Source organism: Schistocerca americana, chromosome 1 (assembly GCF_021461395.2).
Source record: "Schistocerca americana isolate TAMUIC-IGC-003095 chromosome 1, iqSchAmer2.1, whole genome shotgun sequence".
In the NCBI taxonomy this organism is placed as follows: Eukaryota; Metazoa; Arthropoda; class Insecta; order Orthoptera; family Acrididae; genus Schistocerca; species Schistocerca americana.
The window spans coordinates 675,604,679-675,632,054 of record NC_060119.1 but is presented as its reverse complement, the minus strand read 5'-3'; the positions used below and the strand labels follow the sequence as shown (position 1 = coordinate 675,632,054).

Here is a 27,376-nt window from a genome sequence, read left to right as displayed (position 1 = left end):
AATTTTAAATTCACCCTATTAAGAAGGCCATTCCTCTTTATTGAGACCAAATCTGGAAGCTACTATAAAGCATTCTTGTGTGTACAGTGGTTTCAGTATCATTGACCGATGCTATTAGCCCATCACAAATCGGGCCCAGGGATTAGCATATACAAGATGAGACGTTTCAGTGAAGGTATACAGTTTCGCAGCCTCTATCTGCACATCTGTTGTTATGAACTGCCACATGTATGATCACCTTACTTAATTGTAATATGACAGAGTTCTGTTGTTAGGAATGCATGGCATCCAACATGTTTTTGTGAGTTATTCAGTAGATGTAGTGTTCTTATTTGAGGATGTTTTAACTCAGGCAGATACTGACAAGCTGTTCTGTTAGAGAACCAGGATGTGCGTGGATAAACAGTTTTGCATATTTTACACAAATTTGGTGTGTCATCAAGCTCATGTATCTAGCAACATCTGCAATCTCAGAAGATAACTTACCAAAAAGGACACAAAATTCATTTTGGGGAAACTAAAAGTCCAACAGACTTCTTGAATTCTTTTACAAGAACGTCTATGGAATGAACAGAAATACTGAACAATGAAGACTGTCTGTGACTGCATAGTGAATGGTGTTGGATATTATGTGGGATTATTTGTGCTTCACTTGAGACAACCTAACAACTGAGAGTTCAGTGTCAGTGCTTACCTCCTCACCTTACAGTGGTTCATGCCTAAATGGGGGCAGTGCTTGACTGCTACCTCTGTTGTTAATACATTCAAATTATGCTGTCATTGAGATGACATAATGACATCATCAGCCATTAAGAGGACAAATATAAGGAGGAAGCTTCAGCAGTAAGTTGTACTTTATTCAAAGAAGACTGGCAATTTGAAATTCAGAACTAATCCCATGTTATTATCTGCCAGCTCATACACTGAAAGGCTGCTACATCCTAAAGGCACAATTCACATTCCCTAGACATGGTCAGTGTTTCACATTTCCATTACTCATAACTGATGTAGTACCTGTATTTGTCATGCTATTGGTAGCCGCTCCTCTCCTCCCTCACACTCTTCCAATTACCATTACTTCCAGAGCTGCCTCAGCTACGTTCTTGGTTCTTACCTGGTCTTAAGCTATATTTGATTATTTTCTCTTCTCAGTGCCAATGGCCCTGCTGCAGTGGTAACACTAGTTTACGTCAGATCACAGAAGTTAAGTTCTGGTGGGCATGGCTAGCACTTAGATGGGTGACTATCTGGGGCTGCCGATTGCTGCTGCCAGGTGGGATACACTCAGCCCTTAAGAGACCAGTTGAGGAACTACAACTGAGAAGTAGCGGTTCCAGTCACAAAAGCTGACAAATGCTGGAAGAGCAGTGTGCTGACCATATGTCTCTCATATCTGCATCCAGTGATGCCTATCGGCTGAGGATGACAAAGCCGTCTGTTTGTTCTTTTGGGTGTCTGAGGCAGAATTGAGTGGGATTTAATTTAGTCTCTTCTCAATGTATTTCTATGTCTTATTTTTCTGTCCTCTGTCTGTTTACTCTCTGAACACTCTTCATCTTCATATCAGTGTCTATCTTTTATTTATATAACAATAAAAACAATCAGTTATTGACAAAATTATTTTATTGGATGGATAAAAAATCTACTTACTAAGCAGTGCCAGAACACACACATAACAGACTGTTGTAATTGGCAATCTTCCAATTACAACAGTCTCTTATGTGTTTGTGCTAGTGTCACTTGGTGAGTAGGTTTTTTTTTATCTATCCAATTAAATAAATTTGTCAATAATTGATTGTTTTTGTTCTTATGTTAGCCCATGTGGCCATCATCCCTTCTTATTTAACCCTCTTGTCAGTCTTGTTCAAACAGTCATCTGTTTTCTACCTTAATGTGCTGATCCATTCATTTATTTATCTGTGTCACCAAGATTAATCAACACTTTGCTCCTACAGCTTTTCTAATATCGATTTCAAATGCTCGTAGAGGGTTCCATTTTTATTTGCATATAACAGTTCCATTGCTATTTATGTATTAGCATACAACAATTTAAGATCCATTACACTGCATGGCCTTCTCCTGATCATCTTTTGCCAATTTATTCACAAATTTGACAGCTATTTTCTTTTCCACCATCCACTTATCTTGTTTATACATTAATTTCTTCACTTTTTGTGCGTTTGTTTTTAGCAAAGTGCTTTGATCGACTTTTATTGCCATTTCTTTTGCCACTTTAATTGCCAAGTTAAGTAGATTACATTTTCTCATGTGACTTTTACTTTCTGTTTACCCAGTTTCTAAAATTTCTGTTTTCATGACTTTCCCTGATCGATTTTTTCCTTTTATCATTTTTTTTTCATATCATATAGACCTCCTACTCATTACCTCTTATAAACGATTTTCATATGAATATTTCTAATTTTTCTATTTCTGACTTTTTTCCTTGCTTTTTTCTGATTACTTACCTTTTCCATACTCTGCTTATTTATTTATTTTTGCCACTCCCATGATTTCTAACTCTCCAAACTGTCCTCTCTTGCCATGATGAATCCCATCTCATATTACATCCATTCTTTTTGAAAAGATGCCTTTGTACAGTCAAAACTAAGGTCCCACATTCTGTTTCGTGTAACCTGCTTGTCCCTTGGAGTTACCCCAAAAGGTCTAACATTGAAAGTCCCTGTTTCTGGGTGCAATCCTACTCTACACCAGATTCCTTTAACATTTTTAAATATAGCAATCTCTTGCTCTTACCTATCTAATCTGTGACCTATATGCCTCATCATCAAATTTCCACCCTACCAGACTTCTTTCAGTCTGCAAAATCATGCAGTTATCTGCCCCATATGTTTCCTTGGGTGTTATTATCTGCCATGCCAGCTTCAAACTGCAATAACATACTAGACTTCACTTCAAAAAGCTATCCCACCTTCTCCTAAACTACCTGAACAGTGGTAATTCCCTTCCTGTCCCTCTGCAACTCCCTAAACAGCCACACCATCAACCATCATTTCTCTCCTACGAATTGAGCTTGGCCAACCTCCTTAACATCCCACAGCCTTCACCACTGCCTCCCAGACTAAGAATAACCCATAATCCCAAGAACGTGTCACAACAGTACAGTGACCTTAACCTCTCATCTAAAGCACTCTCCCCTCCTGAATTATCTGTATTATCTAAGAGCTTCACTTTCAGCCCTAAACCTGCATTTGATCATGCAACTTTGGTGAAGAACCTACCTTTCGCGCGTATTACCAATTGGAAATATCACTTCGCAACCCAATCCTAAAACATTTACAACAGCAAACCTGACATTAAGAAGGAGTCACTAGCTCCAAAATCTTGCCAGTTACAACAGTTTTTTTATGTATGTGTTCTTCTGCTTGGTGAGTAGATTGTTTGTCTATCCAATTAAATAATTTGAATATAATAGAAGGAAACATTCCACGTGGGAAAAATATATCTAAAAACAAAGATGATGTGACTTACCAAACGAAAGCGCTGGCAGGTTGATAGACACACAAACAAACACAAACATACACACAAAATTCAAGCTTTCGCAACCAACGGTTGCTTCATTAGGAAAGAGGGAAGGAGAGGGAAAGACGAAAGGATGTGGCTTTTAAGGGAGAGGGTAAGGAGTCATTCCAATCCCGGGAGCGGAAAGACTTACCTTAGGGGGAAAAAAGGACAGGTATACACTCGCACACACACACACACACACACATATCCATCCGCACATACACAGACACAAGCAGACATTTGTAAAGGCGGAAAGTTTGGGCAAATTTATGGTTTTCTGGATTTTTTCCATTGGTTGTACTGTGCAACATTGCTTCATGCCAAATTTCATGATTCTAGGCCAACGGAAAGTACACTGTAGGTTTTGATGAGTGATTTTATGAGTATCAAAATAGGGACATAAATGGCTATATATCTTGACTACATTGACTTAAAAGCTTCAATTTTTATACCAGGAAGGGACTATAGGCCTTAGTACGTGTCATAAATTTCAACTTGATGTGTCTACCTGTTTCTTAGAAAAGGGGTTTTTAACAGTCGGACAGACAGACAGATGGACAACAAAGAGATCCTATAAGGTTCTGTATTTGTCGACTGAGGACAAAACCCTAAAAAAGAAAAGAACTTACAGTACTCCAGTTGTGTTACGACGTACAGTAAGAGATAAAATGAAATGTGTAAAATGAAAATAACAAATGATAACTGAAAATATTGTTAATACTATTCCGTGTCACAAAAAGTAAAGTGTTCAGTAAAATAAATAAAAAAAACACAGGAGACAAAAGATAGAGTAGAAAGATTAAAACTAAGATGAGGTAACAGTTGAAGAAGAGTGCAAACAAGATCAAAAAAGGAGGGAAAGTACTAGAAAATCTAGTATGGATGGGTAAAATGTGGATTGGAAGATGGATTCTCAATTAAAATCTGAAACAAAATTTAAATCTGTTCAGAAATTTACATAGAGGATTTACATTGTGTAATGTATTCTGTTTTCTAGCTAACATTCACTGATTTGAAGAACAAAGTGTCATACATTTTAAAAGATGGAGAACTTTATACTCCATTTACAAACCTTGCTCACAAGCAAGTGAGATAAAAGTGTGTAAGATTGCTTCAAAAGCAAGTAAAAGAAAGGATGAAGAAAAACAGATTAACAAGTATATAAAAAGATCGTATGAGTAAAATTATATATGAAAATTGAAAAGCAAGTAAAATGAAAATAACAAATGATAACTGAAAATATTGTTAATGATATTCCCTGTCACAAAAAGTAGATTGTTTAGTAAAATAAATAAAAAACACAGGAAGCAAAAGATAACTTATTACACAAAAATTTGGTATATGACAAACATGCACTTGAAGTCTTGTTAGAATTGCATGAACTAATTAATTCTGCAAGGGAGAAATGACAACAGTGTTAAAAAAATTATGACTTCTGTGCCTGGCATTTCCTTTTTATGCTTATCTTTTTTAACCATGTTTTGAATTAGAACCTGTTCATGCTCTTTGTTATCTCTCACACATTGGTAGGTGTGCATCTCTCTTCTTTTGATCTTCATGTTGTTGATTAAAAGATCTTGTATTTTTATGTAACACGTCCTTCATGTGTAATGCCTTGATCCAATAGACATCGCCAACAGAAAAAAGTTAAGAAGTTCCATTAGAAAATACATCCATGATGTGCTTCATCCCAAAGTTACAGAAATTCTCATATTGCCGAATATTTTGAATAATATATTTTTTTTCCTTTTTGCAGCATTAGGCATTTCACTTTCCTTGTGTTCTGTCATTGTATCAAAATCCTGTCACTGCACTGTCACCCTCCCTCTCAACTGCCATACTATAGAGCATTAGGCTTTCCCAGGTTTTAAAAATATTCTAACATTCTTCAGTATTTGATATATTACTCCTAAAATCCTCATAATTTTAATTTTATTGAATACAATTTCCTTAACAACTATTGTGAACATTGACATATTTTTGGTTACTCCTTACAATGGTTTGTTTTTTCTGTCTGACACTGATTATTAATTTATATGTTTGTAAGCTCATTTATGATGTTTTTGTTGTTATTGCAGGCAAAGGAGAACAGACATGCCATGGCAAAGGCTCTTTACTCTCGGACATTTGCGTGGCTAGTCTCTCACATAAATACATGTACCAATCCTGGGCAGGATTCTTCCCGCTTCCTTGGTGTCCTCGATATTTTTGGTTTTGAGAACTTCACCGTGAATTCATTTGAACAGCTGTGCATCAATTATACAAATGAAAAACTTCACAAATTCTTCAATCACTATGTTTTTGCCTTGGAACAAGAGATTGTAAGTTTTGAGAGGTATACTATAAGTCAACATTATATAATAGTTCCTAGTAATATAGTGTACACCAAAGAACTTTTTTACCAGACAAAAATTTAAAATATTTCCTTAAATTAAAGTTGTCATTGGAATAAGCTATGCTATTTTGGATTTAACCAATTAACACATTCTCCATTTTTCTGCCTTTGTACATAACCTATTTGCTGGCCCTTGGGGTAGTCCATATATTGTCTTGGCATAACATATTGAAAGATTAATCACTGTTGTTTGATTTTTAGTAGAATCAAAGTAATGCTAGGTACAATGTGCAGAACTCTTATGTAGTTAGTAATAATTATTTGTAACTAGTCAAGATCCTGACTCCCAAGTGTCACACTCATATTTCCCATGTATCCTTGCTTCTTTTCATGTTCATGGTTTGTAAATGAGTTTCACTGTGTTATTTCACAGCAGAAGGAAATTCATAAAGTATGTGCTAAGTTTTTATATGAAATGCAGAAAACGACTACTCGGTCTGTCTAGAGTGTGGTAATTTGGTGATAAGAGATTTTATTTGACTGTTGTGAATGGATCTTTAGCAGTGGAAGTCAAAAAGCTGGATAATTCATCCAGAACATCATTAGTCTTCTTTTTCACGTTCGGATGGTTCCCATACTGTAATGTAGATTTAGCCACTCTGTTGTTTTCTTCAATCATTTATATAAGAGAGAGAGAGAGAGAGATCAAGAGACAGAGAGACAGAGAGATGGAAACACACACACATGCACACGCACACACACACACACACACACACACACACACACACACACACACAGAGAGAGAGAGAGAGAGAGAGAGAGAGAAGGGGGGGGGGGGGGGGGGGAGTATAATGTTGACAAGACGGAATAATGTGGTGGAAAATGACAGAAGAGGGCTAGGTGATACTTAAGGGGTAGGTGATGGTAGAGATGTTCAAGCCAGGTGGATTATGAGAATCGAAAGTATGAATACCACAGTGACGTTCGGGCCCTCTCCCTCGACCCCACCTGTGCCCTCCCTTGTGCAGTTCAGAGGAGTTGATGTTATAAAGTGAAGAGCAATCCAAAGGGACAGGTATTGAAGTAGCTGTTGTGTATTCACTGGTATTGCAGTGTATAGCATGTATGTCCAGTAACCATGTGAACAGTTAGCAGTTAGCTACAGTTTGGCAACTGCCATTTATGCAAGTAAACAGCTGGTTAGTTGGCATATCCATATACAGATGCACACATTAATTACGGTGCTGCTGGTGGAGTTCACACAGGATAAGATGGTCTGTGTGCAGAAGACTCACTCTTGCTCTAGGTATTGGGTGAATCCATCACTTTGTTCCGAAAAAGTGGCCATCTCAGATGCCTGGTGGCTGCCAGCCAGAACACTTTTAAGTGTTGTTATTGCTATATCAGTCATATACGTCATGGTATTGTACTCACCAAGTGCAGTAAGTGCAATCAGAGTAGGTAGTAGTCAGTCATGTGACGTTATAAAATGTTACTGAATATGTGTCCAAAGAGGCAACTCACTGAGTTCAGCATTCACCTACCTGGTGGTAGTTGTTCTAATGAAACTTCGATCACTACCCAGCACCATCATTATCTCCTCTTCTGACCAAACTATTTGCTTATGCACAGGCCAGTTCTTTTACTTATCCTCAGTGTGATGTGGCTGCATGCAAATGTGATGTGCAACTGGATGGGAATTCCTGGTGATTGGAATACAGTGGGATGTTGTCGATGAGTGTCGGACAAAACTTACACCTGTGTTGTGTACAGAGGAATGGTATGTGGGATTGGGAGAAGGATGGCATAAGGATGGTCAAGGATACTGTCTAGGTTGTGTGAGCAATGGAATATCACATCAACAAATTGAATGTCATGATAAACCAGCCTACTGATGATATTCCTCTCATTATCTAGTAGCAACTATGCCTTGAAAAACCTAACCGCATCCTTCACCATGGCTTTGACCCAAAATGAAAGATATCCTATCAGAAACTTATCTTCATTCCACTAAGTAATATTATTTCATCTACCCAAACTACTTAACACTTTGGTAGCTAAAAGTCATTTTACACATATTTGATAAATAAAAGGTAAAAAATTGTCTTCTGTTGTGGAAAATATTACACTTTCATCAACAACAAAATTTTAAGATGAAGGTTTGAAAATTGGTGGGTGGTACGCATGTGTCTCATGAACCTAACTAGGTCAATTTTTTTGTTTTATCTAGGATTCTCAAAGTTAAATTTCTGTGTGTAAAGGCATCTCCCCTGTAGGTGACAGAAGCGACCAACAGCACAAATCAGTACCAAAACACATTTATTCTCACGACAATGAGAAACCTGAAATATCACATACAAATTTTCAACATAAAATTTGAAGATGACTCTGGCACACCATATACCAATGTTTTTCACATTGTATGAAGATTGCCAGGGCATGTACATCCCACTAAGACCATGTCCCTTGTAAGTGACAGAAGTGAGCAACAGCACACAACATATGAAATGTTACCCTTCAGTTACACGTGGTAGCATTGTGTGATACGCTCAGGTATCCTATCTGCAAGTGACAAACTCCCACTACAACAAGGCTGCTATAGCGATGAGCCGTTTCTGTAAAACAGCACCCATAAACAGTAGAATATTGTAGCTCAAGAATTAGGTAACAAAATTAGCTTTACTTAGGAAAATACGGCAATACATGAGTGCTGTGTAAGAAATTTGCAAAGGGAGCAATCTTCATGGAGAATTTCGTAATTTATATTATCAACTACAAAGATCACTAAACAGATTCTTAGAATATGTGTGGATGAGTAGAGATACATCTGGCTATCACTTTCTTATACGGCCACAAACTTCCAGTTGCCGATAGTGCAGAAGAATGACTAATTAAGAAGGAAAAATGAATGCCTTTCTCCATGAGATCTCCATGGTGTGCTAGTAGTGTCTTTGTTAGTAATGTGAATTGTTGTGCAAAATTAGATCTCATGATGGTTACTTTGATAACCTATTTGTCTGTTTCTTACTCTTTGTTTGCGTATGAAAATTTGTAAACAACTAATTGTATAATTTATAGTGAGGCTTGGTTTTCCCCTGCTCAAACATTTGACCATTATGTTTTAAGCGTTAATCAGATGACAAAACACATCCTCTTTACATGCTGTCATTTCTGAAATATTTCATTTCAGTATCTTTAACCATTTATGAAATATAACAGTTTTTAGAACCACATGATTTGTGATGTGCAGGAATGAAATAGGGCACACTACCCATACACCACACATACAATCCAAAAGAACTGAGAGAAAGATCATGCTGTTTTCGACTTTAAATACAATTTTGATATATTGGCAACATTTCATATGCATATATGTATGATTTAAAGTGAGCTGTATGCAAAGTCTGTGCAATGTGTTTTTCTCTCTGCAAACTCTTAATTTAAGTGCAGTTGCTTACTTATTTTCCTGCAGCACACAAATAACAAAAAGAAATTTCCTTTATCAAGTGAAGATATCAAGTTGTAAGATGAGAAAGTATCAAATTTTTTCATTGAATAGTTTTCTTAAAAGAGGTTGATAAGTATTTCATAACAGCTGGCACATTCACCCCAACATTTCTCTGAGGAGACTCATAGCTGTCGCTGTCACTGTCACATGTGTTGCAGTGACAAGATTCAAACACATTTGAATGTAAACATCATCCATTGCAGCATACGAGAAGCAGGGAAATGGATGTCGCCAATCTGTGAAACTTCTGTAGCTATCTGCAGTTGTGTTTTGTCACCTGAAGCTGTCACATGTTGTCAATGACTTGTGTCACTTACTCATGACAAAGCCTAACTGCAAATTATGTCCATACCAGCAAAATTACTGAGAAGTGTAATAATTTATCATAACATATTCTTTGATTTTTAGTGTTATCCATAATTTGCAGCTGCAAAAGTGACTGTATTCTATACCCTGGATGTATGAATTTAAAAAAAAACACCTTCAGTCACAAATTTTCATGTTTTATTAAATACATGATGCATTTCAGACCCTGTGGGTTCATTATCAGGTGTAACTTGTCTTAGTACATGATTTATTTTTGCTCTTGAATGAAGTGAAGTGTATATTCCTGTCTTGAAAGGTTTGATGTTAGGTTATGAATTTTTTAAGCCAATTGCAGAAAATATATGTGAAACAGTGGGCAAAATGAACACTGTAAACTTACCACATAATACAAAAAAAAAAGCATTTTTGGTGTTAAAAAGTTAAAAACTCCTTCCATAGAACATTTAGTAAGTTTACACTGTTCATTTTCTCTGATGTTCCACATATTTTTTCCACATTTGGCTTATGAAATTCATAACCTAAAATCAAACCTTTTCATGATATGAATATGCATTTCTCCCCATTCAAGAGCAAAAATAAATCATATATTAAGACAATTTACACGCGATGATCACATCAGACATTCTTGGAATGGAGGTGGTGATGATTTGATTCGATTTTCATGAAGCAGGTGCACTATGCCAGGTGGAAACACACCAATGATCACTCACAGCAATCTTTATGTTTAGCCCAATGGTGCATAGTATTTTTCTCCGAGTTTGGAAAGCTTCTCACTAGCTGTTAACAGTAGGCAGGTATGGAACAGAGATGTCCCAATGTTGAAAACTGCATACTACATTAGTAGGACGTATGTGTCCCATCAACTCTGAAAGAGTTACCATAGTACCCCAGCCTTATATCATACACGATGAAACTCCTGCATCTCATGGGTGATTTCCCTGTGGATGATGCAATTGCAAGATAGTCACCCCAGAAATTGATCCTATGTAATAATTTGAGCCATATTTCTAATAGTACCCAATAATGACCTTCTGAATGTACAGTTTTTATACTTCACACACACTAGTTGCTTCTCACTTGCTACGCCCCACTGCCGCTGCGTAATGACTGAGCATGAAGTACTGTTCAGGGGAATGACAAACAGAGCTCTCCTATTCACTGGATGTTAAAAAAAAGGCCCAATGTGTTTTAAAATCTTGTTTAAGAACACTTGTTATTCTACATGAAAAATAGATAGGTGATATGAGTACATAATACATCAACCATATGCTCTTTTACATTCAGTATTTTTTAACAAGACTCTTGTATTGATATTATGAAGCTATGTATATATGCCTCAAAATCAAAATGAATAAATCTAAGAAGCGGAAGAATTATATTGGAATGAAGTGAAATACTTTCAACTTAACAGTGTCAGCCTTAAAGTCCAAAGAAAATAATGCACAACAGTGATGTTAATAATTAAACAGTGCTTATGACACACTCATTTGTTTCATCATTCACACTGTATTTGTGAATTGCAAGATAAAAATGTTTAAAGGAAAGAGGTCTCTGAAACTAGGTACACTTTAGAAACTGTGCATTTTCACACAATGGACAAAGTGGGTTACCAGTGCTGAAACATTATTTCATGAACCTCTTACTCACTTACTTGTACAGTACATTTATTCTGGTGTTAAGTAGCAGGAGTGAGGCGGAGTGAGTGACAACCGGTGTGTGTACATTTTTAAAATCTAACAATATTATGGAAAGGATAGTTGCTACTTCCCATAAAGTGGAGAGGCTGAGTCACAGGAAGGCACAACAAAAAGACTGTTGGAAAGTGAGTTTTGGCCACAAGGCCATTGTCGAACTCTCTCTCTCTCTCTCTCTCTCTCTCTCTCTCTCTCTCTCTCTCTCTCTCTCTCTCTCTCTCTCTCACACACACACACACACACACACACACACACACACACACACATGCGTGCATGCAAATGCAGCTCACACACACGACCACAGCCTCTAGAAGCTAAAGCCAGACAGCGAGCGGCAGTGTATGATGGGAGAGGCAACCGGGTGGTGGGGGTATGGTGGAGGAGGGGTAGGGATAGCAGGGTAGAGGTGGGGAATGATAAAGTGCTGCTTGTGGGAGCATACAGGGACAAAGTGGAGAGAGGGTATGTTAGCTAGGTACAGTTGGAAGGTTAGATGGAGGGCAAGCGGGGAGAGGGTAATGGAAAAGGAGAGAAGTAAAAGAAATAGCCTGTGTTGGTGGAATAGAGGTCTGTGTAGTGCTGGAATGGGAACAGGGAAGGGGCTAGGTGGGTAGTTCGAGGCCAGGAGGGTTGTGGGAACATAGGATATATTGCAAGGAGAGTTTCCACATGCGCAATTCAGAAAAGTTGCTGTTGGTGGGGACAATCCAGGTGCCACAGGATGTGAAGCAGTCATTAAAATGAAGAACATCATGTTGGGTGGTGTGCTCAGCTGTGGAGTGGCCCATCTGTTTCTTAGCCAGTTTGTCGGTGACCATTCATGTGGAAAGACAGCTCGTTGGTTGTCATGCCCACGTAGAATGCAACACAGTGCTTGCAGGTTAGCTTGTAGATTACATGACTGGTTTCACAGGTAGCCCTGCCTTTGATGGGAAACGTGATGTTTGTGGCCAAACTGGAGTAGGTGTCAGTGGGAGGGTGTATGGGGCAGGTCTTGCATCTAGACCTGTTACAGGGATATGAGACATTAGGCAATAGTTTGTGTAGGGTTTGATGAGGATATTGTGTAAATTCGGTGGGCAGTGGAATACCACTGTGAGAGATGGAAAGGATAGTGGGTAGGACATTTGTCATTTCAGGGCATGACAAGAGGTAGCCGAAACCCAGGCGGAGATTGTAATTCAGTTGCTCCAGTCCTGGGTGGTACTGAGATGTGAGGGGAATGCTCCCCTGTGGCCAGACAGTTGAAGTTTTTGGAGATGTTGGGTGACAGGAAAGATGTGGCATCGGAGATCTGCTTTTATCCAAGATTGGGAGGGTAATTACAGTCTGTCAAGGCCTCAGTGATGTTCTCAGTATATTTCGAGGGGGACTGCTCATCACTACAGATACGACTGCCACAGGTGGCTAGGTTGTAACCATCTTTGAGGTGGAGGTCTACATCTAGGAAGGTGACTTGATCGGTTGAGTAGGATCAGGTGAAGTGAATGGGTGAGAATATGTTGAGGTTCTGGAGGAATGTGGTTAGGGAATCCTCACCCTTGATCCAGATCACAAAGATGTCATCAGTGAATCTGAACCTGATGAGGGGTTTGGGATTCTGGGTGTTTAGGAAGGATTCCTCTAGACGGCCCATGAATAGGGTGGCATAGGATGGTGCCATGTGAGTGCCCATAGCCATACCCCAGATTTGATTGTAGGTAATTCCTTCAAAGGAGAAGTAATTGTGGTTGAGGATATAGTTGTTCATGGTGACTGGGAGGGGGGTTGTTGGTTTGGAAGCCATCGGGTGTTGGGAAAGTAGTGTTCAATAGCGGTAAGGCCATGGGCATTAGGGATGTTAGTGTAAAGGAAGGTACCATCGACAGTGATGAGCAGGGCACCAAGTGGTAAAGGAGCAGGAACTTTGGAGAATCGGTGAAGGAAATGGTTGGTATCTTTTATGTACAAGCATAGGTTGTGAGTAATAGGCTGAAGGTGTTGGTCTACAAGAGCAGAGATTCTCTCAGTGGGAGCACAGTAACCAGCCACAATGGGGAATCCTGGGTGGTTGGGTTTATGGACTTTAAGAAAGCATGTAGGAGGTAGGAGAGCAGAGATTGAAAGGGGTGAGGAGAGAGATGGACTCCAGGGAAAGGTTCTGGGATGGGCCCAATGATTTGAGGAAAGACTGTATATCCTGCTGAATTTCTGGAATGAGGTGACTGTGGCAGGATTTGTTGGTGGATGAATCAGACAGCTGGCAGAGTCCTTCTACCCAGTAATCCATGTGGTTCAAGACAACAGTGGTGGAGCCTTTGTCAGCAGGTAGGATTGGGAGCAGTTTTTAGGTGATAGATTACAGTTCTTACTGTGGATGTCAGGTTAGTTTGCATGTTGTGGGATTTGGGGAATGATAATGAAGTAAGGTTAGAGGTTAAGAAATTCAGGAAAGCTAACAGGGGATGATTTGGGGTCAGTGGGGGTGGATCATGGTTAGATGGAGGAGTGAACTGAGTCAGGCAGGGAGGCAGTGATGACATCTTTATGATCTGGATTGAGGATGAGGACACCCCATCCACTTTCCTCCAGAACCTCAATTCCTTTCCCATTCACTTCACCTTGTCCTACTCAACCCAACAAGCCATCTTCTTCAATGTTGACCTCAACCTTAAAGATGGCTATGTCAGTACACCTGGCCATATCAGACCCACCAACCGCAAGCAATACCTCCACTTCGACAGCTACCATTCTTTCCATACCCACAAGTTCCTTCCATACAACCTAGCCATCTGTGGCTGTCCCATTTGTAGTGATGAGCAGTGTCTCTCAAAATATACCAAGGGTCTCACTGAGGCCTTCACAAACCCTAATTACCCATCAAACCTTGTACAAAATCAGATTTCCCATGCCTTATCTTTCTAATCACCTACCACCTCCCAAAGTCCCACTGTATGGCCACAGAAGAACACTCCTCTTGACACAGTACCACACATATCTGGAGCAACTGAATTACATTCTCCACTAGGGTTTCGACTAGCTCTTATCATGCCCTGAAATGAGAAATGTGCTATCCACTATCCTTCCCATCCCTCCCACAGCGGTATTCCGCTGCCCACCGAACCTACACAATATCCTCATCCATCCCTATACAACCCCTGCTCCCAATCCCTTGCCTTGTGGCTCATAACCCTGTAATATCCAGATACAAGAGCTGTCCCATACATCCTCCCACCAGTACCTACTCCAGTCCGATTCATAGTTTTTTACTTCTCTCCTTTTCCACTAACCCCCCCCCCCCCCCACCCCACCCCCCCCCACCCCCCCCCTCTTTTCTCTTCCCACCTCCCACTGTCTGGCTTCAGCTACCGAAGACTGTGGTCATGTGTGGGAGTTGTGTTTGTGGGAGTGTGTGGGTGTGTACATTGTCAATTTTCAATGAAGGCCTTGTCTTGTTCGCCAAAAGCTCACTTTCTGACAGTCTCTTTATTGTGCATATCTGCAACTCAGCATCTTCGCTGTATGGTGAGTAGCGACTACTCTTTTCATAATATTGTTACATTCCATCCTGGATTTGTCATTGTTTCATGTTTAAAATCAGTATATTCATGCTACAATTGTATACTAATGGAATTATAGCCCAAATTTTCGTGTGGGCTCTGTTATATCTTCTTTTGTGGCGGTGTTCGTAGCGACAAGCAATTCGCTGTAGAAACGGCTTACAAAGTCACCGCCACACTTTTAATAGCGGGCCGACCGGTCCGCTGGAACAGTGAACAGAAAGATGAAAACCCAAACACTCTGATTAAATAAAAGTCGGTACTTATCTTTATTAACGAAGATACAGCAACACAGGAGTGAACTCCGTGTCTACAGAAATCTGTCTAATTCGAGTCGGAGCGGCTAGGTCAGCGTCGGCTGACGACAAACAACAACTCTGCTGCGATGAACACACGACTGACTAGCAAGTACACAATTCGGTGGCGAGTATACAACTGAGCGGGGAATACAGAACTGTCCTATCGCTCGCGACTCCAGCGCTTAAGAAGCCAGAAGCCAGCGGTGGCGCGCGCAGACTTGCGGCGATTTCCTGTATCGCTGGCGCTGCTTATGCGGACGGCGTCCGGACTTTGATGCTGCCAACCTTTTGGCAGCGGGCTTGGTTGGCATTACTGGCTAGGATATAACACTCCTCCCCCCCAAATCGCCGCACCGTCGTTGAATAATGACGTGGCGAGCGTCGACGGCGGGGGAGGGGTCTGGCCGCAGGCGTAGCAGAAGAGACCGGGGCGGAGACTGTTGTCAGTGGCAGTCCCCGGTCCCCACCCCAGCATTGGCTGCGCGGGGCCTCGGGAAACACCGACTGAAAACTGAGGTCAGGGTGCACGCTTGTGACCACGGGCGCAGCTTCTGGTACTGGACGCGACGGGGCGTCGGGACCCATGAAGAGAGGCAGCGTCTCCTGACGCTGCGTCGACGGCTGCTGAATGGGCGCCGGACAAGGCGCTGCGGTGTCAGACTCCTTGGGGGTGCCCAAGGAAAGCGGCTGCAGGACAGGCTGCACAGCCACCGCTTGGGAAGGCGGCCCGGCTGAGGGGTCGACGTCCATCAGCTCCGAAGGCGGTGGCGACTGAAGAGGGACCGCAGGCACCGGAGCGACCACCTGGGCCGCTCCCGGATGAAGCTGCGCGGGAGGCATCAACGGGACGGGCTGTCGGCGTGGTAGCGGCGACGGCTGCTGCTGCTGCCCTGGGGGCGGCAGCGAAGTCGGAAGGCGTGGCTGGAACCCGCCGCGGACCAAATCTGTGGACAAAGAACGAGCGGCAGAATCCGGGCGGCCAGCGCGGCGCAACTGGTTCTGATGCCTCCTGTGCACCCCAGTAGCCCCTCGAACAGTATAAAAACCGCGACCCTGGACACTTATCACGGTACCACGTTCCCAACGACGGCGACTGTGATAAACTCTGAAGAAAACGGCGTCGTTGCGCTGAAAACGCGTGCGATGCTCAGAAGCGGCGGGTCGATCCGGGGGGTGCAACAACCGTAGTAGGGTGCGATGACGACGGCCGTGGAGAAGCTCCGCAGGCGAAGGGCCGTCGCGTGGTGTGGTCTGGTACGACGACCGGAACGTGATGAGGGCCTGCTGACGAGAGTGCGTAGCACGAAGGCGGTCCATATGATCCTTGAATGTGCGTACAAAACGTTCCGCTGCACCATTCGATTGAGGGTGGAACGGTGGAGTAAGAACATGGCGAATGCCATTGGCAGAACAAAAACTTTCAAATTCAGGAGAGGTAAATTGTGGACCATTGTCAGACACTAAAACTTCTGGAAGACCCTCAATACAAAAAATTGAAGTCAACGCCTGTATAGTTTGTGCAGACATTGTAGACGGCATGGGCACAACAAACGGAAAATTACTAAATGCATCTATCACGATGAGCCAACGAGAATTCCAATATGGACCAGCGAAATCAATATGTACTCGCTGCCAGGGACCGGCAGGGCGTGCCCACTCAAAATAGCGTTGAGGCTGAGCAGCTTGGTGTTCGGCACACGTCGAACAATCTGTATACATCTGCGTAATCTGCTTATCAATGCCGATCCATGTACAATGACGGCGGGCAAGCTGCTTGGTGTGGACCACTCCCCAATGACCTTGATGCAACAAGTCGAGGACCTTGGATTGGAGCACTTGGGGAACCACTACACGAAGCTGGTCATTCTCGGTGCGTAACAGCAAAACTCCGTGCGAAACAGACAACAGATGACGTTGCGGATAATAGCGACGAACCACAGGATCCGATATGTCCTTTGCCTTGGACGGGCAACCACGTTGAACAAAACGTAATAGTAAACTCAGATGAGGATCCGTAGCTGTCTCACGTGCCACCTGACGATAATCAATCGGAAAATCCCGGAGGGATTGATGCTCATCGGCGTCAATCTGATGGCAAGAGTCGTCAGAGGAATCGAAGACATCATCCGCAGCAATTGGCAATCTAGAAAGCGCGTCAGCGTTTGCATGCTGAGCTGTAGGGTGATACAGTATCTCATACTGGTATTGTGATAACAAAAGAGCCCAACGTTGTAGTCTCTGAGCTGTCTGCTGAGGAACTGGTTTAGACGGATGAAACAGTGATGTCAGGGGCTTGTGATCTGTTACTAAATAGAATGGTCTACCATAGAGGTAGTAATGGAATTTTGTGACACCGAACACAATAGCCAACGCTTCCTTGTCCAATTGGCTATAATTACACTGAGCTTTGTTTAGCAATTTAGATGCGAACGCAATAGGACGTTCGGTGTTACCGACTCGGTGAGACAACACAGCACCGAGGCCGAAAGAAGAGGCATCACAAGCTAACACCAGAGGCTTGTTAGGGTCGTAATGGACCAGACAACGATCATTCAATAAAGCCTCTTTAAGCTGCTGAAAGGCTGATTGGCAATCAGCTGACCACACAAACGGAACATTCTTACGGCGGAGACGATGCAACGGCGCAGCAATCTGTGATGCATTAGGTATAAACCTAATATAATATGTCAATTTGCCAAGAACTGCTTGCAACTCCTGCAGATTGCGAGGGGCGGGCAAATCACGAATAGCTGCTAAATGTGACTGGGAGGGATGAATGCCTTGAGCATTAATAACATGTCCCAGATACTCCATCTCCGTAAGGAAAAATGAACATTTATCGATGTTGCAACGTAGGCCTGCCTGAGACAACACTGTAAGCAAACACTCCAAATTACGGAAATGTTCAGCAGGCGTCCGACCGGACACAACAATATCGTCTAAATAGGTGCAACACGATGGCACATTAGCCAGAAGTTGTGACAAAAAACGCTGAAAAACAGCTGGAGCTGACACACAACCAAAAGGCAAACGCAGAAAACGGAACAACCCCAACGACGTGTTTATGACAAAATACTGTTGTCGAGGGGCAATTACAAATATGCTTCACGGAGATCAATTTTGGAAAAGAAACGAGCTTCCCCTAACTTATCCACCAGCTCATCCGGTCTAGGCAAAGGAAAAGAATCAATGACAGTCTGAGGATTAACTGTCGACTTAAAATCAGCACACAAGCGTAACTTGCCAGACGGTTTCTTTATAATAACTAAGGGAGAAGCCCACTGGCTCGCTGAAACGGGTTGAATAACACCGGTGTTTTGCCAACGACGAAGTTCATCTTCTACAGGTGCCCGGAGGGCGTGAGGCACTGGACGAGCACGACAAAATCGAGGCTGAGCATTATCTTTTAACGTAATATGAGCGGCAAAGTTCGCAACACAACCTAGTTCGTCTTTAAATATGTCACTGTATCGTTTACAAAAATCGGTTATGCTGTCTTGAGGAACAACAACAGAATTAATTTGCAACACATTGTCTTGGATAGACAGGCCAAACAAGTCAAAACAGTCTAATCCGAAAATGTTTACACTGTCTGTAGCGCGGAGCACTGTGAATGAAACTGTTTTTGTATTGCCACGGAATGTGGCTGGCACGCTACATACACCTAACACAGGAATTTGTTCTCCACTATAAGTAGCCAAAGAATGTTTTGCCGCTGAAAGTTTAGGGCGGCCGATAGCCGCATACGTAGCACTATTTATGAGAGTCACAGACGCACCAGTGTCTAATTGAAATTTGAAGGTCTTATCCTGGATGCGTAGCTTCACAAATAGTTTATTACACTGTCTCTGGATCGGTGCAGTGGAGGCGGAAGACACAAAATCAGCGCGTTTAGCGCGTGTTCGCTGCTTACGACAACTCGTGGGTTGGGCGGGTGGAACAACAACTCCTGCTTCATTTGCAGTCTGTACATTACTTTTTACAGCGTTTGAATTACGCTTGGGTCGCATAGCAGAGGGCTGGGTGGGTGGCTTATTGTGAACAAGTTTATTACGCACACGAACCGTGGAAGAGTCTTTAAACGCGACCTTCTGGGCGGGCTGGCTTTGAAGAACATGAATATCCATGGGCTGGGCAGCACTAGAATTGTTCTTGCGTTTACGCAAACAAACAGTCTGGATGTGTCCTTTCCTTTGACAAAAGTGACAAACCGCATTTCTTAACGGGCAACGTTCACGAGGATGAGCAAGAAGACACTTAGGGCAAGACTTAACTCTATCATTTTGCACACGCGGCTGACGAATGTGTTTAACATGACGCGGCCGGCTAGTGTTTACAGTCTGACTCTGCCGGTGGGGCCGCGGGCGTGACATAACTTGCTTAGCACAGGCAATTTGAGAAATACATGGCTGATCTAACTCACACTCAGCATAGTCAAAAGTATCTTGGGCTTCAATGATGTTTATTACAGTCTCTAATGACGGGTCAGGCAACTTTAAGATAGCAGCACGAATACGAGAATCTTCAATGTTTTGAGTAATAGCGTCTCGTAACATGACATCACTGTAGGAAGCTCCACACACACAATTAAATTGGCACTGACGGGTGAGGCCCCGTAAATCTGTTAACCACTGTTTATTAGATTGATGTGGCAGTTTCTTTAATCTGAAGAACTTGAATCTGGCTGCTGCCACATGAACTCGCGACTCGAAATACTCAGCAAGCTTGTTAACAACAACGTCATAGTCTAAAGCTTCTGGCTTGGATTCCGGGAACAACTTACAAAGTAGTCGATAGACTTCCACGCCTGCAGTGGAAATTAAATAAAGCTGCCGCTCAGTACCCGTGATTTTGTAGACTGTCATGTGCGCCTGCAACTGCGCGAAATATTCTCGCCATTCTTCTCTTGATGCATCAAAAGCACGGAAAGGTGGTGCTGCCTGTGCTTGTTCCTTTTGTGTTGGAGGATTAGCCGCTTGTTTGGCGATTGCTTCCACCAGACTTTGTATTTGCTGACTCTGTAACAAGATCAACTGTTGTAATTCGGCAGACATAGTGAACACAAATTAGACCAGCCCCCAAAATTTTATCACTATAATTAGTATAACCAGAAACAAGTTGAACCAGCCCTGCACACGAGTTCAGAAGTCCTCGTCGCCAGTTTTGTGGCGGTGTTCGTAGCGACAAGCAATTCGCTGTAGAAACGGCTTACGAAGTCACCGCCACACTTTTAATAGCGGGCAGACCGGTCCGCTGGAACAGTGAACAGAAAGATGAAAACCCAAACACTCTGATTAAATAAAAGTCGGTACTTATCTTTATTAACGAAGATACAGCAACACAGTAGTGAACTCCGTGTCTACAGAAATCTGTCTAGTTCGAGTCGGAGCGGCTAGGTCAGCGTCGGCTGACGACAAACAACAACTCTGCTGCGATGAACACACGACTGACTAGCAAGTACACAATTCGGTGGCGAGTATACAACTGAGCGGCGAATACAGAACTGTCCTAGCGCTCGCGACTCCAGCGCTTAAGAAGCCAGAAGCCAGAAGCCAGCGGTGGCGCGCGCAGACTTGCGGTGATTTCCTGTATCGCTGGCGCTGCTTATGCGGACGGCGTCCGGACTTTGATGCTGCCAACCTTTTGGCAGCGGGCTTGGTTGGCATTACTGGCTAGGATATAACATCTTCCATGGGGAAATGCTTGATAAGAAATAATAAGACCAGGTAATCAAGAACAAGGGGAAACTTTACTGAATGAAAAACAATACAGCTTCTCAGATACTAACAGGCGTACACCTGGAACACACAGTGAATAAATGTAGTGAGATGTGAATGCTATGCTACTGATAATCCCTAACAATTGAGATTGAGCATTATGTGTAGTTGGCGGACAGGTATGCCTCGGGATATTGCTGGAAAGTCGTAGGTTCCTCTACGGTGGCTTCCAACCAGGCTCTGACTGATAGGCTGCTAAGAGCCGGCACATAAATTGGCCCAGAGCTCCAGTGGAGCAGACTGCCACTATATTGACTTGTGCTGCCCTAAACAGCCAGGGCATGGAGGAATTCATGCCGATCCAACTCCACACACGTGACACAGTGGAGGAAATAGGTTCCTGGCACGGAGGACCCTTGGTGGCTCTTGTCCTGCCTTCTGCTGTCTGTCTTCCTTGTTGTGATCGATGCAGTTTGGGGAGGTAATGCCTCGTATGTATGCAACCCACGACACCGTAGTGTCTGACATGTTGCCAATCCCTTTAGGCGAATGATGGGTACATGGCAGACTAGATTGGAGAGACTAATATCTTACAAATGTGTTTTTTTTTTTTTTTTCTCTCTGTAAAATATGAGGTTAAGTTGATGTTTCCTTGTGAGGTGAGAGGTTGTGTAGATTACAGGTGATGAGCGGAGAGAGAAGGCAAGAAGGGGGAGAGGAGTGTAGAGGGAAGGGTGACTGACAGCTGGGAGAGAGGCAGAATAGGAATGTGGGACTGGGGAGCCTGCCCAGGGATAGGCAGGACCAGCAGTGTGTAGCACATAGTGAAGTGGAGGAGGGGACTGGGAGTGAGAGAAAGGGGTAGAACACACGAAGAGGGGGCGGGTGGGTGTAACACGAGTGAAACTTGTGGGCATGTAGGAAGATAAGAGTTGGGTGTGGGACAGACCTGCTGGTGGCTAAGGCCAGGAAGATCATGGGGTTGAAGTATGTGTTGTAAGGACATTCTCGTATATGCAAATCAGAGAAATGTGTTTTGAGGGAAATGGAGGGAGGAAGGGGCAGAGCTCAGGAGCCAGAGGGTGCAATTTGTAAAGCACCATTGGAGTCAAGTATACTGTGTTCAACAGCATGTCCTGCCACAGGATGATCTACTTCTATGTTGCTTAAGGTTTGGCAGCAACCATTGGTTTGAGAGTACAGCTGGTTGGTGGTCATGCCCACATAAAAGTCTGTGCAAGAGTTGCTGCGTAGGTGCTATATGACGTGACTACTTTCACAGGGACTCTATTTTTGGTAGTGTAAGCTACATCTTTGACATAACTGGAATAGAATGTGCCAGATATGTGCATAGGACAGGTTTTGCAACTGAGTCTTCCATGGAGATGTGTCTCATGTGACAAGGGGTTGGAAGTAGGTGTGGCATAAAGGTGGATCAGGATTTGTCATAAGTTGTGTGGGTGGCAAAGTAATGCTTTGAGAGGGGTAAGAAATATTTTTAGTAGGATGTTTCTCGTTTCAGGACATGACAATCTGTAATCGAATTTTTGGTGAAGGATGTTAAATTTTTCCACTCTGGAGTCATATTGGGTAGTGAAGGATGTGTTCTTTTGTAGCTACTTTATGGGGATTGTTGGAGTAAATAGGGGTGTGAATAGATATGGCATTAGAGATCTCATTTTGATCGGGTTTGGAGGGTAGTGCTTGTATGTGAAAGGCTTTGTAAGATCTTCAGCATACTGGACAATGAATTGCCCATCACCGCAGATGTGCCATCTGCAGGTGGTCAGGCTTATAGCAGAGACTTTTTTACATGCATAAGATGGAAAGCTATCAAACTGGAGTTACTGTTGATTGTGGGCTCATATGGAACCTCCGGCAAGATGGAGGTCAATGTCTAGAAAGGGGATGGTGAGAAAGTGTTGGGTCCGTGGAGGAAAAGATGTATTCTCTCTCTCTCTCTCTCTCTCTCTCTCTCTCTCTCTCTCTGTGTGTGTGTGTGTGTGTGTGTGTGTGTGTGTGTGTGTGTGTGTGTGTGTGTTGGTTGTGAAGAAGGACATTGCGTGAAAGCTCAAAAGCTGTCTTGTGTATGTGTATATCAAACACTCAAAATCCCCAACTGTACAGGAAGTTGATACTTTTACTCCATCTGATATATGTATTTCTTCTGGCACAGATAGTCACTAGGCTTTTATAATACAGTTATTTTATGTTTTCATGGGATGCTATTATATGACATGTCTTTTTTTGTTGCAGTACCAACAAGAAGGGATCGAATTTGCTCATATTCAGTTCACAGATAATACGTCTTGTTTGGAACTGATTGAGAAACCACCACGGTGCATACTTAAACTCCTAACTGAACAGTGTCATATGCCAAAGGTAAGCATACACCAAATCCAGTGATGTTCATTTAAAATTCTACATATTTGTGCTGGTGATGAAAATAACACTATTGAATCAGTGTTTGCAGACATGAAAACACTGCAGAATAATACAGTGTTTTAAAATTAAGTTTTGTTTGTTGACAAAAATTCAGTAAAACCGTTTTCATTTGTGCAGATTAATGTCTGACATTATGTTTTGAGGAGAGACAAACAATGTGCATTTAAGCAACAGAAGTAGAACAGTGTGTCCTCGGAGTCTTTAGAGACGGCATACATGAATAAAAAGTTCTCGGTTTTAAAGCCGCGTCAATTCGAATAAAATCCTCAAGCTTTCGATGACCATCTCTGCCATCATTGTAAGGAGTTCAGTGAACTCCTGATGACAATGGCGAAGATGGTCATCGAAAGCTCGAGGATTTTATTCGAAGTAGAGCAGTGGTTCTCAACTCAGGGGTAATAACCCTGTGAGGGATAAAATGAAATTTTTTGAGGAGTTAAAACAAAGGGGTTCAATTGTGTTTTGGTCATGAAACTGTATTATTTTTAAAAGATGATTACTGTTATCAGTAATTTGTAAAACTGTAATGCTAATTGTTTAAGTTACCAATAATTACTTTTCTTCTGATACTAACATTGTGTGTGACACAGTGTGGTGAAGGCTACAGCTTGTGATACGAATGTGTCAACATCAACTTCCACACATAGCTCACCTACAACACACATACATACTTCGTATTTTGTCCTGTGCATCTGTGACAGTAAAATTCAGACATATACATCACATATGTTTAAATATCTCTGAAAAATGCCTTATCCGAGTTGTAGTTAGTTCCGACAATACACCAAAAATTTCTTCATTATACACTTTGGAACCATAAATGAATAAACTGACAGCACAGCATAATGGTAATTATGTAATTGCTACTACACTGATGTATGGCATACACTCTGTTATTATTATTTTTATGCATTGTGGCCTCTTGTTTATGAAACTGAAGCCAGATTTCATGTATCACATAAGGATTTTACAGAATTTCATTTTAGATAGGTACTTAACCTCTAATGTGAGTATAGGAAATTAAGCACAGAAAGGTAACTATAACTATCTAAAAATGAAATCATTAAAGATAACTGTGTAATGATTACATTGTTTATCAACATATAACATTAGGTTTGGCACATGGAAAATCTAGGATGTACAATTAATGACTTAAAACTCACTTCCTTTTGCTGCAGAAGTGTGATCTTCGAGATTACCTTACGTGTTGAGATTCCACATTGTCCCTCATCATAGACAGCAATAGTCAGCTAAAAATGCAAAATTCCACTTGCCATGATGATGCCTTTGTACCTTTTATCATATTCTGGTGGAATTGGTCCCCTTCTTCTTCACTAAAATCTCCCAAGTTTTCAGGGAAAAAGTTGAAATGGCTGTGAAGGAAATGCAGCTTGGAGCTCATATTACAACCTAAATTTTTCATATCTTCCACAAATTTCTTGTAGCCTGGGTACTTCATCAAATTCTTGAATCCTACCCAAGCCATTCTTTCCTCATAAGTCATCATATCCTTAAATCATACATCTGTCATTACATTTCTTATCTGTCGTCCACAATGATTTCTTCTTTCAATTTAGCAACAGACAGAAAGGAGAATTTCTGATGGGTGTACTTAAGACTTTCACCATCTTTATTCAATTCCTTTGCAAATTGTTTCGTGATCCTGAGTGTAATGTGGAGGGGTGGAAGAATAATTTTCTCTCAATTCACCAAACTTGCTTTTATAACAGTTTTGTCTCCTGGATCCAGATTTGTTCTAGCTGCCCATTTCTTTCTAACCCAATGTAAATCAGATCCCTGACTATCCCATAGGCAGGGGAAGCATAGATATTTTGTGTAGCCTTTCTGTTGTCCATGAAGCATTCCTACAACCTTTACATCACCATACACCATCCATTCATGCTCTGAAGATAATAACAGTGCAGTGTTTTGTAGTGTTCCTTCAAGACATGAGAGTACACTACAGGTATCGAACCACAGTTATTGGTAATGTGTAGGAGTACAGCCTTGATATTTTTTTGGGTTCTGTCAATAAATAACCTCCATACTTTCTTGTTGTATGTGATTCTACATGTTGATACTACTCCTTCTATGTTATTACTATGAACAAGACAGCCATCTTCAGTGAAGTACTCATGAAACTCCTCATCTGTTGTCTGATACTGGGAGAGTGTTGTTCCAAGGGCTATCAGTCTTCCCTTCTTTAAATGAGAACCCAAAATTTGTGACAAATCCTTTGAGAAACCCAGATGTCTTACTAAGTTATTTAGTTCACCTTGTATAAGCAGCTCTGCTTTCAGCTCAGGTGGGTCAGTTTGGGGAATGCTGAGTCCATGTGGTGCGGGTGTGGTGGCTGATTTCAACTTTGTGTATACAATACCTTTAATATAGTGTCTTCTGCTTCCTCTGGATCTGTTTTCTTAATGACACCTATGTGGCACGAATATTTTATCTTGGTCTCCTAATTTGACACCAGAATAAGCGAGGTAAGTTTTTTAGATGAAGCAAAAAACATTGGAATTGCCTGCACACTTTCATTTTTAGGAGCTTGCTTTTATCACTACTGGCTGTTTTCGATTACTCTAATGTATTATGTTGACCGCTGTACATTGTGATACACCAATTTTAGCAGAAGCAGAATTACATAATTATATAAAAAACTGTGTGTGTTAAAGGAAATCTGATACCATATTTGTAAACAGCTCTAAGAAACAATTTAAAAACACCTATTTTCATGCAAAGTCCCAATGTGATGTTACCCAGTGTTATTACGGAACATGAGACACGAAACATTCACAGCCTGTGAAGCCTTAAATTTTAGCCATTTCTGAAGTAAGTAATTCAGCAATCATGTGAATGTACAAACTGTAATTTGTAGCACACAATTGCTGACTTGGTTGATTTTAAATAACGATGCAAGGATGGGCGAAGCAAGTGTCCTGGGGAGAGGAGTAGTGGAGGGGAAGCACGTTTTGTAACAAATGTCCACCCTCCTGTGGATAGTTAGCTTTCTTTTCTGAGAATGAGTTGTAGGTAACACTTGTGATGAACTGATAATTGCTTCATCATCTTATAAAAAAAAAAAAAAAATGGCGTTAAAAATAAGCAGCACCAGCTGTCTCATAGACTTTTTTAATAAAAACCTACAAAAAATAAATATCATATACCTTTTGTTGTTTTTAAAGTAAAAGTGTTAAAAAAAGTCTTTTTCATTCTAAAATTTAGTAAGGTGGTAATGTTGATGACAGAGGGGTGAGGAGGGTCTCTAGCTAAAATCTGTTTGCACTCAGTGGCACTGGTCTCAGGGAGGTTCAGAACCACTTAAGTAATGTGCATCATAATAGCTCAAATTAAAATTTGAGGATATTATTTTTGGTATAAATGTGAATGATTAGAGCTAAAGACAGGGAGAAATTTCATAGTGTTAGTGGAAATGAAAAGTTAATAACAACGAAAATTGGAAGTGGAGGGAGGAAAGGAAGAGAAAAGATTAGAGTAAGTCAGTGGAATGAAGACACCTTCGATGGAGACAAATATGTAGAATATTCTTTTACTTTAAGTTCTTTTTTCTGAATCTTTTTTATATATTCTTCAACATTTTTTTTTCAAACTGTAACCAATATTCTTAATGAATTTCTTGCTAGGGATCCGATCTGGCATATTTGACCAATCTTCATGCTGAATTTGAAAATCATCCAAATTACGTGAAAGGTGATGATAGAAGAAAATGGGAGAAGGAATTTGGTATTCACCATTATGCTGGTTGTGTGACATACTGTGTTGAAGGATTTGTTGACAAGAATCGTGATGTCCAGCAGGATGTTTTCTTTGACTTCATGAGTCGCTCGACAAATGACTTTGTACAGGAGATAACCAAATATCAGGTATAGTATGCATTATTTTATTCCTTGTACATAGAGATGACACTAATCAGACATTAGTAATTGAAGAAGGCTCAGTTTGATGATGGCAGGCCTTTAAAAATTTTGA

At 41.5% G+C, this 27,376-nt stretch overlaps 1 protein-coding gene across 1 annotated transcript in view; it reads left to right on the top strand.

Moving 5' to 3' along the window:
* The window catches only part of LOC124590493 (myosin-I heavy chain), a 219,827-nt gene that overhangs the window by 23,572 nt on the left and 168,879 nt on the right, over positions 1-27,376 (top strand). The window contains exons 6-8 of the mRNA XM_047131657.1: positions 5,601-5,843; positions 23,198-23,323; positions 27,031-27,270. Coding sequence (XP_046987613.1) covers positions 5,601-5,843; positions 23,198-23,323; positions 27,031-27,270 — 609 coding nt within the window. The remainder of the gene's footprint in view (positions 1-5,600; positions 5,844-23,197; positions 23,324-27,030; positions 27,271-27,376) is intronic.